This window comes from Macaca fascicularis, chromosome 11 (assembly GCF_037993035.2).
Source record: "Macaca fascicularis isolate 582-1 chromosome 11, T2T-MFA8v1.1".
NCBI classification, from domain to species: Eukaryota; Metazoa; Chordata; class Mammalia; order Primates; family Cercopithecidae; genus Macaca; species Macaca fascicularis.
The window spans coordinates 32,046,211-32,062,365 of record NC_088385.1 but is presented as its reverse complement, the minus strand read 5'-3'; the positions used below and the strand labels follow the sequence as shown (position 1 = coordinate 32,062,365).

The following is a 16,155-nucleotide window of genomic DNA, read 5'->3' as shown; positions in this document are numbered from 1 at the left end:
GGAAACACAGAGAACACCATTAAGATACTCCATGAGAAGATCAACCCCAAGAAAACAAAGTCCATTAGGGGTAGATAACTGAGAAAAGCTGTCTGAAGAGGGATCTGGGAATTTATTCTAGGTTTTGGTTCTATGTCATATCAGCCTTTTAAGGACCATTAATTATCCCAAAGGCAGTGTGGGGCAGAAGCAAGTGTGCTGGCCTTAGAGTCAGGCTGTAGGGTTGGAAATCTGATTTTTCCTCTACTAGGTAGAAGACCTTTGGTAAGTTAACGCTTCAGGCCTCAGTTTCCCCATCTATAAAATGAGAATAGTAATGGTTCTTACTTCACAGGGTTATCACAAAGATACATGAAGTAAGGTGTGAAAAGACCTTAGGATAGTAGGTGCCATGTACTAAGTATCCAGTAAACGTTAGCTGTTAGGATTATTTTGTCCCACTGCTGAGTCAAGTCATGATGTGAGGCTTTTCCAATTTGCTTGATGATGGTTTGTACCAAAATCGTATTCTGTTGCAAGCAGATAAATTTGATCATCTGTTTCTGGGCAGTCTACAATGTGCTGTGCCATCAGATACATGTGCATCATAGATGTTAGCATTCCTACACACTGGAAAGGAGATTGTAAAAAAAGAAACTTCGAATTTTCTTTTTGCCAGTCTTATGTCACCCCCTATATTCCAAAGTGCCTTATGAACAACATATGTACATTTTCTCATTTAGTCCCTATGAAGGTAGTTGTTGTTTTTATTTAAAACATCAGAAAGTTTGAAAATCTAAACTCTGAAGGTTAAGAGGTAATATGACAACAAATTCATAAGCAAGAATTTGAACCCAGATATGTTTGAGACCCAAGGTTACACTGCCTTGAAATTTATAAATTAAAACGAGAGAATAGGCATAATGTCTTTTTTTTTTTTGAGAGGAGAGAGGGTTTGATATCCAAATGCTCATTCACAGATATAATATTTTATTTCCAATGTTTTTACCTTAGAAGAACTTATGGGATAATAGAAATATCAAAAGTTTCCATAAATAAAATATATAACAGCTAAACCTTGTAAAGTTTAGACAACGGAAAGTATTACTGCATGGGTATTTAGTAGTCACATCTGCTCCCTAAGCAATAGAATAGAACATAGAAGAATATCCAAAAAACTGGGGGAAGAAAAACAATCTTAAATTTAAAAGAAAATTAGTGAAGAGTTCAGATGAACTTGCAGCAGATATTAAGCCTGAAGCATCCACTCAGGGAGTCTGAGTATTTTGATACTTAGTAGTTTCCAGAACATAGGCGATCTCACCTGCCCTGGACTGAAACTAAGCCCTCTTTTCCCTCTTTTGGGAAAACACCGATTTCCACCAGCAGCTGGTTGCTGTCTTGTTTTGTCTGCCTTCCTCTACCTGTGCAGGTAGCCTGGTCCCCACTTGCAATACGGGGCTATGAGAGAACATTGTAGTGAATCATCTTGCCCTAAGGCATTGCCCATGACACACGCTTTCCTATAAGGCATACCTTACTGTTTAGGATCTGGAAAACCCTCTGCTGCAGTGTCTGGCCAGCCTTGGGCCTCACAAGGATGTAAATGACTTTCAGGTCCGGGCTGGTGCGAAACAGCTTCTCCATCAGCACTTTGCCCAGGAAGCCTGTGGCCCCCGTGATGAGAATGGACTTGCCGCCATAGAAAGCTGCAATCATGGACATGATTCCTCCCTTTCTTTTATAGATCCTGAAAGACGTTCCTGAAAAGGAAGAGAAATAACAAAAGATTACATTTTTAGAAGTTCTAATATTCCAAGTCACTTAACATGTTTCTGTTGCTTCCAGGAGTTTTGAATGCAGAAAAAAGTAGATCAGACAGTGAGAGCATGATGGCTTTTAGGCAATACGACTCATTCCAATCAATATTTATTGAGTTCTCTCTACATGCTAGACTTTATGCCAGGAACTGTGAGCAAGAAATGAAAAGACATAGTTCCTGCTTTCAAGGAATTGCTCGCAGTCTAGTGGAGGAGGCAGATGATAAAGAGACTGTTAAATACAATATAGTAAGTGCTAAAACAAAGGGAGACATGAAAGGGGTACATAGCAGCATCTGGAAATTTCAAAGTGTCTGTGGGTGATGACATCTGAGCTGAAACTTGGAAGGCAGAGAAGGGCTGGGGTCAGGGTGTCCCAGGCCAAGGAAAGAGCAAGGGCAAAGGTGCAGTGGTGTGGCACAGCGAGCTTAGGGGAAATAAAAGGATGCAGTGTTACATGACATAAATGAGAAGGTTAGGACTGGCCCTGCAGCTTGTGAAACCAAACTTAGAACAGCTATCAAGTTTTTAAAAATTATGATGTGAGACCATCCTGGCTAACACAGTGAAACCCCGTCTCTACTAAAAAATACCAAAAAACTAGCCGGGCGAGGTGGCGGGTGCCTGTAGTTCCAGCTACTCGGGAGGCTGAGGCAGGAGAATGGTGTGAACCCGGGAGGCGGAGCTTGCAGTGCGCGGAGATCCAGCCACTGCACTACAGCCTGGGCCACAGAGCGAGACTCCATCTCAAAAAAGAAAAAAAAAAAAAATTGGAACAAATAATATACTTTGGTTAATCTCTTCCTCGAGTTGAAAATGGGTCTAGGTCTAGTGCCACCTTTTTCCCCCTCATATGCTGCTCATGGGGTGGAGACACTGAAAAGCAAAGGTGGAGGAGGCTGAAAAGTGGACAGCCCACTTGCCTTGGTGTGCCCTGAAATAGCATGGGTTGCGATGCAGGGCTTCGTTTGTCCACATAAGTCCTGTGTTTGCAGAAGTGCTGAGAAAAAACGAATCTGGTAGCGGGAAGCCAGATGCAACTCTTGCTGCAGAAATGCAACATGAAGTGTTTTGTCTTTCAGTTCAGGTTGGAGATGATTGGAGACAGTAGGAGAGAATTTTGAACTAAACAGTGCTGGAGGTGTGGGGAAGATCTTCCTTTCTGTCCACTCACTTTGTCAGCTGTGGGAAGGCTCAACTGCCTCTTTGGACAGGGTTTGGGTGGATCCTGCAGAACAGCTCCAGGGACAGGCCCTGACATCAGGGCTTATAAAGAAGAAAAAAACAACTAAAAGAGTCAATACCCTGCTCTTCAACTCTAGTCCTGAATGCTCTGCTAGTCCTTAAGCAACAATGACTCTTCTTAGTCATAATTTATATTTTGAAGATCTTGAGGCCATGTTCTTAGATGGAATTCTTTGCCTTTGGGGGATTATTTACTAAAAAAAATATTTTTGAGTACCTACCATTCCAGACTCTATGCTAAGTTCTAAAGACATGCAGATGAACAAAGCAGACTGGTCCGTACTGTCACTCTAGCAGGGGAGGCCAGCAATGCAAAGTCAAATAAACATATAAACAAGATCATCACAGACTGCTGCACATGCTATGAAGTAACTAAAACAGGGATCAATGACAGAAATTACACCCAATCATCAATGCTATTCATTTTAGGAAATCTGGATTTCAAATCACATTAGCTGTGTTCACTGAGTTACTATTTGAGCTCCCTTTGTTGAGGGTGGATGAGAGAAATATTATGAACAACACTTTTGGATCTTGTTTTTGTCATATTACATAATGTTACATGAGTATATTACAATTCACCCAGGGACTTTCTCAAGAATTTAGCACTCGGAAACAGTATTGAATATTCTTGCCTTGCCTGCTTTGAAGCTCAGAATAGTGTCCCCGAGTTAGGAAAGCAGAATAGCACCCAAGATTAGCATTCAATTCTAAGCAAGGCTGTCTGAAGTAAAATCCCAGTTCTACCGCTTATTAGCTGTGTGATCTCAGGAAATTACTAACCTCTCTTCAGTCACTCATCAGAAAAATATGGGAAATGAAAGTATCCACTTAATAGTGCTGTGGTAAGGATGGAATGAGTGAATACATGCAAAACCCTTAGCAATATATGTTGCCTATAGCGTAGACTCAAATATTGGCTATTAGCATAGTCACTGATTTTATATTTTTTCTTCTTAATGGTTTCTAGCTTTTCTTTTTGGCATTTATTTTAAATGTCCTGTCTCATACATTGTGTATACCCATTTTCTTTTGCAAATAAAAGGAGTCAATTTAAAACTTAATCAATCATAACAGCCAAGTATTTTCACCAAATATAACTATACTTCATGGTAAATTTTGCCTATTTCTTTAAAAATGTTGAGGTATCCTACTTCTTTAATAGGATATTAGGCATAAATAAATGTGGTTGGCACAAAAATAGAAGGAAAATTGAGTTTGGAGAGGGTGACTTCCCAACCTCATTTGTTCTGAAGATATCACATGCTTCTCTTATCATATACTCTAGTAAAGTCATATTTACTAGAAATGGAAATATACTGTTAGGATATTTTGACCCCAGACACAGTTTTGCATTGTATGATCTAAAATTTTAGAGATTTCTATCTAAAGTAAGATATATCTAATGAGCCTATAGTGTTTACCTTTAGGTACATAGTAGGTATATATATTTATAAGGCACATGAGATGTTTTGATGTAGGCATGCAATGTATAATAATCACATCAGAGTAAGGGGGGTACCCATCACCTCAAACATTTATCCTTTCTTTTTGTTAAAACAACCCAATTATATTATTTTGGTTATTTTTAAATTTGCAATAAATTATTGTTGACTTAGTCACCCTGTTTTGATATCAAATACTAGGTCCTATTCATTCTGCTTAACTGTATTTTTGTTCCCATTACCCACTCTCTTCAACACTATCCCTCTTAGCCACTGATAACCATCCTTTTATTCTCTTTGTCCATGAGTTCAATTGTTTTCATTTTTATTTCCCACAAATAAGTGAGAATATGTCAAGTTTGTCTTTCTGTACCTGATTTACTTCACTTAACGTAATGTCCTCCATCCATGTTGTTGCAAATGACAGGATCTCATTCTTTTTATGGCTGAATAGTACTCCATTGTGTATATTTACCACATTTTCTTTATCCATTCATCTATGGATGGACACTTGGATTGTTTCCAAATCTTGGCTATTGTGAATAACACTGCAATAAATATGGGAGTGCAGATATCTCTTTGATATACTGATTTCCTTTTGTTGGGGTATATACCTAGCAGTGGGATTGCTGGATCATATGGTACATTTCTTGTTTTTTGAGGAACCTCCAATCTGTTCTCCATAGTGATTATACTAATGTACATTCCTATCAACAGTATATGATGCTTCAATTTTCTCCACATCCTCATCAGCATTTGTTATTGTCTGTCTTTGGATAAAAGCCATTTTAACCAGAGTGAGATGATATCTCACTGTAGTTTTGATTCGCATTTCTCTGATGATCAGTGATGTCGCACACCTTTTCATATACCTGTTGTCCATTTGTATGTTTTCTTTTGGGAAATGTCTATTTTGATTTTTACCCATTTTTAAGTAGGATTATTAGATTTTGTTCTGTAGACTTGTTTGAATTCTTTATATATCTGGTTCTTAATCCCCTGTCAGATGGATAGTTTACAAATATTTTCTCTCATTCTGTGGGTTGCTTCTTTACCTTGTTGTTTGTTTCCTTTGCTGTGCAGAAGCATTTAAACTTGTAATCCCATTTGTCCATTTTTTGCTTTTGTTGCCTACATTTGTGGGTATTACTCAAGAAATCTTTGCCCAGACCAATGTACTGGAGACTTTCCCTGATGTTTTCTTGCAGCAGTTTCATAGTTAGAGGTCTTATATTTAAATCTTTAATCCAATTTGTTTTGATTTTTGCAAATGGCAAGAGATAGGGGTCTAGTTTCATTCTTCTGCATATAGATATCCAGTTTTCCCAGAACCATTTATTGAAGAGACTGTCCTTTCCCCAGTGTATGTTCTCAGCACCTTTGTCAAAAATGAATTTACTCTAGGTGTGTGGATTTGTTTCTAGATTATCTGTTCTGTTCCATTGGTCTATGTGTCTGTTTTTATGCCAGTAGCACGTTGTATTGCTTACAATAGCTCTGTAGTATAATTTGAAGTCAGGCAGTGTGATTCTTCCAGTTGTATTCCTTTTGCCCAGGATAGCTTCGGCTGTTCTGGGTCTTTTGTGGTTCCATATAAATTTTAAGATTACTTTTTCTATTTCTGTGAGAAATGTCATTGGTATTTTGATAAGGATGGCATTGAATCTGTAGATTGCTTTGTGTAGTATAGACATTTTAACACTATTAATTCTTCCAACACATAAACATGGAATATCTTTCCATTTTTGTGTGTGTCCTTGTCAATTTCTTCCATCAATGTTTTGTAGGTTTTATTGTAGATATCTTTTATTTCATCAGTTAATTTGTAGGTATTTAATTTTTTGTTTGTAGGTATTGTAAATGGGATTACCTTCCTTTTCGGAGTGTTCACTGTGGGCATATAGAAATGCTACTGATTTTTGTATGTTGATTTTGTATTCTGCAACTTTACTGAATTTGTTTATCAGTTCTAACAGTTTATTGGTGGAGTGTTTAGCTTTTCAAGATATAAGATCATATAATGTGCAAACAAGGCTGATTTATCTTCTTCTCTCCAATTTAGATGCCTTTTCTCTCTTTCTCCTTTTCCCTCTCCTTTCTCTCTTTTTTTATTTTTTTTTTAATTTTTTGAGACAGGATCCCACTATGTTGCCCACACTGCACAGTGGTCTCAAACTGTTGAGCTCAAGCAATGCTCCCACCTTGACCTCCCAAAGTGCTGGGATTACAGGCATGAGCCACTGCACCTAGCCTATTTCTCTTGTCTGATTACTCTAGTTAGGACTTTCACTATGTTGAATAACATTGGTGACAGTGGTCATCCTTGTTGTGTTCCAGATCTTAGAGGAAAGGCTTTAGTTTTCCCCATTCAGTATGATACTAGCTGTGGGTCTGTCATATACAGTCTTTATTGTGTTAAGGTATGTTCCTTCTATACCCGATTTTTTGAGTGTTTTTATAATAAAGGGATGTTGAATTTTATCAAATGCTTTTTTCAGCATTAATTGAAATGATCATATGGTTTTTGTCCTTCATTCTGTTGGTATGATGCATCATATTGACTAATTTGCACATGTTGAACCATCCTTGCCTCTCTTGGATAAATTCCATGTGATCATGGTGAATGATCTTTTAATGCGTTCTTGAATTCAGTTTGCTAGTATTTTCTTGGGGATTTTTGCCTCAATGTTCATCAGGGATATTGGCCTATAGCTTTCTTTCTTTCCTTTTTTTCCTTTGATGTGTCTTTATCTGGTTTTGGTATCAGTGTAATACTGGTATTATAAAATGAGTTTGGAAGTGTTCCTCCCTCCTCTGTTTTCTGAAATACTTTGATTAGGATTAGTATTTGTTCTTCTTTAGATGTCTGGCAAAATTCAGCAGTGAAGCCATCAGGTAATGAGCTGCAAGAGTTTGTATTATGGCTTCAGTCTCATCACTTGTTATTGGTCTATGCAGGTTTTGAATTTGTTAATGGTTCAATCTTGTACATGTTTAGGAATGTACATGTTTAGGAATGTACAACCTACCAAGAATAAACTTATCTCAGTCCAGCTTTCACTGTATCCCATAGGTTTTGGTATGCTGTGTTTCCATTACCTTTTTTTTCATGTAAATTTTCAATTTCTTCATTGACCCACTAGTCATTCAGGAGCATATTGTTTAATTTCTATGTGTTTGTATAGTTTCCAAAATTGGTCTTGTTGTTTGATTTCTGGTTTTACTCCATTTTGGCCAGAGAAGATGCTTGATATTATTTCCATTTTTTTTAATGTTTTAAGACTTGTTTTGTGACCTGATATATGATCTATCCTTGAGAATGATCCATGTTCTGAGGAGAAGAATGTGTATTCTGTAGCTGTTGGATGAAGTGTTCTGTAAATATCTATTAGGTCCACTTGATCTATAGTGCAGATTAAGTCCAATGTTTCTTTATTGAGTTTCTGTCTGAGAGGTCTGTCCAATGCTGAAAGTGGGGTGTTGAAGCCTCTGCTGTTATTGTATTGAGGTCTATATTTCTCTTTAGTTCTTATTTTTTTTTAATTTATTTATTATTATTATACTTTAAGTTGTAGGGTACATGTGCATAACGTGCAGGTTTGTTACATATGTATACTTGTGCCATGTTGGTGTGCTGCACCCATCAACTTGTCATTTACATCAGGTATAACTCCCAATGCAATCCCTCCCCCCTCCCCCCTCCCCATGACAGGCCCCTGTGTGAGATGTTCCCCTTCCTGAGTCCAAGTGATCTCATTGTTCAGTTCCCACCTATGAGTGAGAACATGCGGTGTTTGGTTTTCTGTTCTTGTGATAGATTGCTAAGAATGATGGTTTCCAGCTGCATCCATGTCCCTACAAAGGACACAAACTCATCCTTTTTGATGGCTGCATAGTATTCCATGGTGTATATGTGCCACATTTTCTTAATCCAATCTGTCACTGATGGACATTTGGGTTGATTCCAAGTCTTTGCTATTGTGAATAGTGCTGCAATAAACATACGAGTGCATGTGTCTTTATAGCAGCATAATTTATAATCCTTTGGGTATATACCCAGTAATGGGATGGCTGGGTCATATGGTACATCTAGTTCTAGATCCTTGAGGAATCGCCATACTGTTTTCCATAATGGTTGAACTAGTTTACAATCCCACCAACAGTGTAAAAGTGTTCCTATTTCTCCACATCCTCTCCAGCACCTGTTGTTTCCTGACTTTTTAATGATCGCCATTCTAACTGGTGTGAGATGGTATCTCATTGTGGTTTTGATTTGCATTTCTCTGATGGCCAGTGATGATGAGCATTTTTTCATGTGTCTGTTGGCTGTATGAATGTCTTCTTTTGAGAAATGTCTGTTCATATCCTTTGCCCACTTTTTGATGGGGTTGTTTGTTTTTTTCTTGTAAATTTGTTTGAGTTCTTTGTAGGTTCTGGATATTGGCCCTTTGTCAGATGAGTAGATTGCAAAAATTTTCTCCCATTCTGTAGGTTGCCTGTTCACTCTGATCGTAGTTTCTTTTGCTGTGCAGAAGCTCTTTAGTTTAATGAGATCCCATTTGTCAATTTTGGCTTTTGCTGCCGTTGCTTTTGGTGTTTTAGACATGAAGTCTTTGCCCATGCCTATGTCCTGAATGGTACTACCTAGGTTTTCCTCTAGGATTTTTATGGTATTAGGTCTAACATTTAAGTCTCTAATCCATCTTGAATTAATTTTCGTATAAGGAGTAAGGAATGGATCCAGTTTCAGCTTTCTACTTATGGCTAGCCAATTTTCCCAGCACCATTTATTAAATAGGGAATCCTTTCCCCATTTCTTGTTTCTCTCAGGTTTGTCAAAGATCAGATGGCTGTAGATGTGTGGTATTATTTCTGAGGACTCTGTTCTGTTCCATTGGTCTATATCTCTGTTTTGGTACCAGTACCATGCTGTTTTGGTTACTGTAGCCTTGTAGTATAGTTTGAAGTCAGGTAGCGTGATGCCTCCAGCTTTGTTCTTTTGACTTAGGATTGTCTTGGAGATGCGGGCTCTTTTTTGGTTCCATATGAACTTTAAAGCAGTTTTTTCCAATTCTGTGAAGAAAGTCACAGAATTGGTAGCTTGATGGGGATGGCATTGAATCTATAAATTACCTTGGGCAGTATGGCCATTTTCACGATATTGATTCTTCCTATCCATGAGCATGGTATGTTCTTCCATTTGTTTGTGTCCTCTTTGATTTCACTGAGCAGTGGTTTGTAGTTCTCCTTGAAGAGGTCCTTTACATCCCTTGTAAGTTGGATTCCTAGGTATTTTATTCTCTTTGAAGCAATTGTGAATGGAAGTTCATTCCTGATTTGGCTCTCTGTTTGTCTGTTACTGGTGTATAAGAATGCTTGTGATTTTTGCACATTAATATTATATCCTGAGACTTTGCTGAAGTTGCTTATCAGCTTAAGGAGATTTTGGGCTGAGACAATGGGGTTTTCTAAATATACAATCATGTCATCTGCAAACAGGGACAGTTTGACTTCTTCTTTTCCTAACTGAATACCCTTGATTTCTTTCTCTTGCCTAATTGCCCTAGCCAGAACTTCCAACACTATGTTGAATAGGAGTGGTGAGAGAGGGCATCCCTGTCTTGTGCCAGTTTTCAAAGGGAATTTTTCCAGTTGTTGCCCATTCAGTATGATATTGGCTGTGGGTTTGTCATAAATAGCTCTTATTATTTTGAGGTACGTTCCATCAATACCGAATTTATTGAGCGTTTTTAGCATGAAGGGCTGTTGAATTTTGTCAAAAGCCTTTTCTGCATCTATTGAGATAATCATGTGGTTCTTGTCTTTGGTTCTGTTTATATGCTGGATTATGTTGATTGATTTGCGAATGTTGAACCAGCCTTGCATCCCAGGGATGAAGCCCACTTGATCATGGTGGATAAGCTTTTTGATGTGTTGCTGAATCCGGTTTGCCAGTATTTTATTGAGGATTTTTGCATCGATGTTCATCAGGGATATTGGTCTAAAATTCTCTTTTTTAGTTGTGTCTCTGCCAGGCTTTGGTATCAGGATGATGTTGGCCTCATAAAATGAGTTAGGGAGGATTCCCTCTTTTTCTATTGATTGGAATAGTTTCAGAAGGAATGGTACCAACTCCTCCTTGTACCTCTGGTAGAATTCAGCTGTGAATCCATCTGGTCCTGGACTTTTTTTGGTTGGTAGGCTATTAATTATTGCCTCAATTTCAGAGCCTGCTATTGGTCTATTCAGGGATTCAACTTCTTCCTGGTTTAGTCTTGGAAGAGTGTAAGTGTCCAGGAAATTATCCATTTCTTCTAGATTTTCCAGTTTATTTGCGTAGAGGTGTTTATAGTATTCTCTGATGGTAGTTTGTATTTCTGTGGGGTCGGTGGTGATATCCCCTTTATCATTTTTTATTGCGTCTATTTGATTCTTCTCTCTTTTCTTCTTTATTAGTCTTGCTAGCGGTCTGTCAATTTTGTTGATCTTTTCAAAAAACCAACTCCTGGATTCATTGATTTTTTGGAGAGTTTTTTGTGTCTCTATCTCCTTCAGTTCTGCTCTGATCTTAGTTATTTCTAGCCTTCTGCTAGCTTTCAAATGTGTTTGCTCTTGCTTCTCTAGTTCTTTTAATTGCGATGTTAGAGTGTCAATTTTAGATCTTTCCTGCTTTCTCTTGTGGGCATTTAGTGCTATAAATTTCCCTCTACACACTGCTTTAAATGTGTCCCAGAGATTCTGGTATGTTGTATCTTTGTTCTCATTGGTTTCAAAGAACATCTTTATTTCTGCCTTCATTTCGTTATGTACCCAGTAGTCATTCAGGAGCAGGTTGTTCAGTTTCCATGTAGTTGAGCGGTTTTGATTGAGTTTCTTAGTCCTGAGTTCTAGTTTGATCGCACTGTGGTCTGAGAGACAGTTTGTTATAATTTCTGTTCTTGTACCTTTGCTGAGGAGTGCTTTACTTCCAATTACGTGGTCGATTTTGGAGTAAGTACGATGTGGTGCTGAGAAGAATGTATATTCTGTTGATTTGGGGTGGAGAGTTCTATAGATGTCTATTAGGTCTGCTTGCTGCAGAGATGAGTTCAATTCCTGGATATCCTTGTTAACTTTCTGTCTCGTTGATCTGTCTAATGTTGACAGTGGAGTGTTGAAGTCTCCCATTATTATTGTATGGGAGTCTAAGTCTCTTTGTAAGTCTCTAAGGACTTGCTTTATGAATCTGGGTGCTCCTGTATTGGGTGCATATATATTTAGGATAGTTAGCTCTTCCTGTTGAATTGATCCCTTTACCATTATGTAATGGCCTTCTTTGTCTCTTTTGATCTTTGATGGTTTAAAGACTGTTTTATCAGAGACTAGTATTGCAACCCCCGCTTTTTTTTGTTCTCCATTTGCTTGGTAAATCTTCCCCCATCCCTTTATTTTGAGCCTATGTATGTCTCTGCGTGTGAGATGGGTCTCCTGAATACAGCAGACTGATGGGTCTTGACTCTTTATCCAGTTTGCCAGTCTGTGTCTTTTAATTGGAGCATTTAGTCCATTTACATTTAAGGTTAAGATTGTTATGTGTGAACTTGATCCTGCCATTATGATATTAACTGGTTATTTTGCTCGTTAGTTGATGCAGTTTCTTCCTAGCATCGATGGTCTTTACATTTTGGCATGTTTTTGCAATGGCTGGTACCGGTTGTTCCTTTCCATGTTTAGTGCTTCCTTCAGGGTCTCTTGTAAGGCAGGCCTAGTGGTGACAAAATCTCTAAGCATTTGCTTATCTGTAAAGGATTTTATTTCTCCTTCACTTATGAAACTTAGTTTGGCTGGATATGAAATTCTGGGTTTAAAATTCTTTTCTTTAAGAATGTTGAATATTGGCCCCCACTCTCTTCTGGCTTGGGGAGTTTCTGCCGAGAGATCTGCTGTTAGTCTGATGGGCTTCCCTTTGTGGGTAACCCGACCTTTCTCTCTGGCTGCCCTTAAGATTTTTTCCTTCATTTCAACTTTGGTGAATCTGGCAATTATGTGTCTTGGAGTTGCTCTTCTCGAGGAGTATCTTTGTGGCGTTCTCTGTATTTCCTGGATTTGAATGTTGGCCTGCCCTACTAGGTTGGGGAAGTTCTCCTGGATGATATCCTGAAGAGTGTTTTCCAACTTGGTTCCATTTTCCCCCTCACTTTCAGGCACCCCAATCAGACGTAGATTTGGTCTTTTTACATAATCCCATACTTCTTGCAGGCTTTGTTCATTTCTTTTTCTTCTTTTTTCTTTTGGTTTCTCTTCTCGCTTCATTTCATTCATTTGATCCTCAATCGCAGATACTCTTTCTTCCAGTTGATCGAGTCGGTTACTGAAGCTTGTGCATTTGTCACGTATTTCTCGTGTCATGGTTTTCATCTCTTTCATTTCGTTTAGGACCTTCTCTGCATTAATTACTCTAGCCATCAATTCTTCCACTTTTTTTTCAAGATTTTTAGTTTCTTTGCGCTGGGTACGTAATTCCTCCTTTAGCTCTGAGAAATTTGATGGACTGAAGCCTTCTTCTCTCATCTCGTCAAAGTCATTCTCCGTCCAGCTTTGATCCGTTGCTGGCGATGAGCTGCGCTCCTTTGCCGGGGGAGATGCGCTCGTACTTTTTGAATTTCCAGATTTTCTGCCCTGCTTTTTCCCCATCTTTGTGGTTTTATCTGCCTCTGGTCTTTGATGATGGTGATGTACTGATGGGGTTTTGGTGTAGGTGTCCTTCCTGTTTGATAGTTTTCCTTTTAACAGTCAGGACCCTCAGCTGTAGGTCTGTTGGAGATTGCTTGAGGTCCACTCCAGACCCTGTTTGCCTGGGTATCAGCAGCAGAGGCTGCAGAAGATAGAATATTTCTGAACAGCGAGTGTACCTGTCTGATTCTTGCTTTGGAAGCTTCCTCTCAGGGGTGTACTCCACCCTGTGAGGTGTGGGGTGTCAGACTGCCCCTAGCTGGGGATGTCTCCCAGTTAGGCTACTCAGGGGTCAGGGACCCACTTGAGCAGAGAGTCTGTCCCTTCTCAGATCTCAACCTCTGTGTTGGGAGATCCACTGCTCTCTTCAAAGCTGTCAGACAGAGTCGTTTGCATCTGCAGAGGTTTCGGCTGTGTTTGTTATTGCCCTGTCCCCAGAGGTGGAGTCTACAGAGACAGGTAGGTTTCCTTGAGCTGCTGTGAGCTCCACCCAGTTCGAGCTTCCCAGCAGCTTTGTTTACCTACTTAAGCCTCAGCAATGGCGGGCGCCCCTCCCCCAGCCTCGCTGCTGCCTTGCCGGTAGATCACAGACTGCTGTGCTAGCAATGAGGGAGGCTCCGTGGGCGTGGGACCCTCCCGGCCAGGTGTGGGATATGATCTCCTGATGTGCCTGTTTGCTTAAAGCACAGTATTGGGGTGGGAGTTACCCGATTTTCCAGGTGTTGTGTGTCTCCGTTCCCCTGGCTAGGAAAAGGGATTCCCTTCCCCCTTGCGCTTCACAGGTGAGGCAATACCTCGCCCTGCTTCAGCTCTCGCTGGTCGGGCTGCAGCAGCTGACCAGCACCAATCGTCTGGCACTCCCCAGTGAGATGAACCCAGTACCTCAGTTGAAAATGCAGAAATCACCGGTCTTCTGTGTCATTCGCGCTGGGAGTTGGAGACTGGAGCTGTTCCTATTCGGCCATCTTGCTCCGCCCCCTTCTCTTTAGTTCTAATAATATTTGGTTTATATATCTGGGGGCTCCAGTGTTGGGTGCATATATATTTACAATCCTTATATCCTGTTGCTGGTTTGATATCTTTATCATTATATAATGACATTCTTTGTCCCTTCTTAAAGTTTTTGTCTGAAATCTATTTTGTCTGATAAAAATATAGCTATTAGTGTTCTTTTTTGGTTTTCATTAGCATGAAATATCGTTTTCCATCCCTTTATTTTCAGTATATGTGTATCTTTTTAGGTGAACTGTGTTTATTGTAGGCAACAGATCATGAGGTCTTATGTTTTCATCCATTCAGTCACTCTATAACTTTTGATTAGTGAGCATAGTCCATTTACATTCAATGTTATTATTGATAAGTAATGACTTCCTCCTGCCATTTTGTTACTTAGTTTCTGGTTGTTTTGTGGTCTTCTCTTCCTTCTTTCCTTCCTGTCTTCCTTTTAGTGAAGGTGGTTTTCTCTGGTAGTATGATTTAATTTCTTGCTGTATTTATTTATGTATTTATTGGAGATGGAGTTTCGCTCTTGTTGCCCAGGCTGGAGTGCAGTGGTGTGATCTTGGCTCAGCACAACCTCTGCTTCTGGGGTTCAAGTGATTCTCTTGCCTCAGCCTCCTGAGTAGCTGTGATTACAGGCATGCGCCACCACGTCCGACTAATTTTGTATTTTTAGTAGAAATGGAGTTTATCCATGTTGGTCAGGCTGGTCTCAATCTCCTGATCTCAGCTCATCTGCCCGCCTGGGTCTCCCAAAGTGCTGGGATTACAGGCATGAGCCACCAAGCCAAGTCTTAATTTCTTGCTTTTTATTTTTAAGGTATGCCTGGTATGTTTTTCAATTTGAGGTTAATGTGAGGCTTGCAAATGCTGTCTTATAACCCATTATTTTAAACCCATGACAACTTAACACTGATTGCATAAACAAAGAAAACACACACACAAAAAGAAAACTAATAAAAACTCTACACTTTAACTTCATCTCCCCACTTTTTTTTTTTTTTTGAGATGGAGTCTCGCTCTGTTGCCCAGGCTGGGGTGCAGTGGCCGGATCTCAGCTCACTGCAAGCTCTGCCTCCCAGGTTTATGCCATTCTCCTGCCTCAGCCTCCCGAGTAGCTGGGACTACAGGTGCCCGCCACCTCACCCGGCTAGTTTTTTGTATTTTTTAGTAGACATGGGGTTTCACCGTGCTAGCCAGGATGGTCTCAATCTCCTGATCTCGTGATCTGCCCGTCTCGGCCTCCCAAAGTGCTGGGATTACAGGCTTAAGCCACCGTGCCCGGCCCATCTCCCTACTTTTTAACTTCTTCTTTTTGTGTATTATTGTACTGGCTATGTCTTGAAAAATTGTCGGAGTTATTATTTGTGATTGGTTTATCATTTAGTCTTTCTGCTTAAGTGTAGTTTACTCACTACAGTTACAGTGTTATAATATTCTGTGTTTATGTACTTATTATTACCAGTGAGCTTTCAGTACCTTCAGATGATTTTTTCTTGCTCCTTAACATCCTTTTCTCTCAGATTGAAGAACTGCTTTTAGCAGTTTTACAGGACAGGTCTGGCGTTGATGAAATCCCTCAGCTTTTGTTTGTTTGGGAAGGTCTTTAATTCTCCTTCATGCTTGAAGAATATTTTTGCCAGATATTCTATTCTAGGGTAAAAGATTTTTTTCTTCCGCACTTTAAATATGTCATGCCACTCTTTCCTGGTCTGTAAGGTTTTCACTGAAAAGTCTGCTACAAGATGTGTTGGAACTCCATTGCATGTTGTTTGTTTCTTTTCTCTTGCTACTTTTAGGATCCTTTATCTTTGACCTTTCGAAGTTTGATTATTATATGTCTTGAGATAATCATCTTTGGGTTAAATCTACTTGGTGTTCTATAACCTCCTTATACTTGGATATTGGTATCTTTCTTTAGGTTTTGGAATTTCTTTGTTCTTATCCCTTTGAGT

At 39.4% G+C, this 16,155-nt stretch overlaps 1 protein-coding gene across 3 annotated transcripts in view; it reads right to left on the bottom strand.

Moving 5' to 3' along the window:
* The window catches only part of FAR2 (fatty acyl-CoA reductase 2), a 212,465-nt gene that overhangs the window by 79,767 nt on the left and 116,543 nt on the right, over positions 1-16,155 (bottom strand). For all 3 annotated transcript variants that reach the window (XM_065523947.2, XM_005570465.5, XM_045364928.3), the window contains exon 2: positions 1,516-1,742. In XM_065523947.2, the coding sequence (XP_065380019.1) occupies positions 1,516-1,704 (189 nt within the window). In that variant the 5' untranslated portion in view covers positions 1,705-1,742. The remainder of the gene's footprint in view (positions 1-1,515; positions 1,743-16,155) is intronic.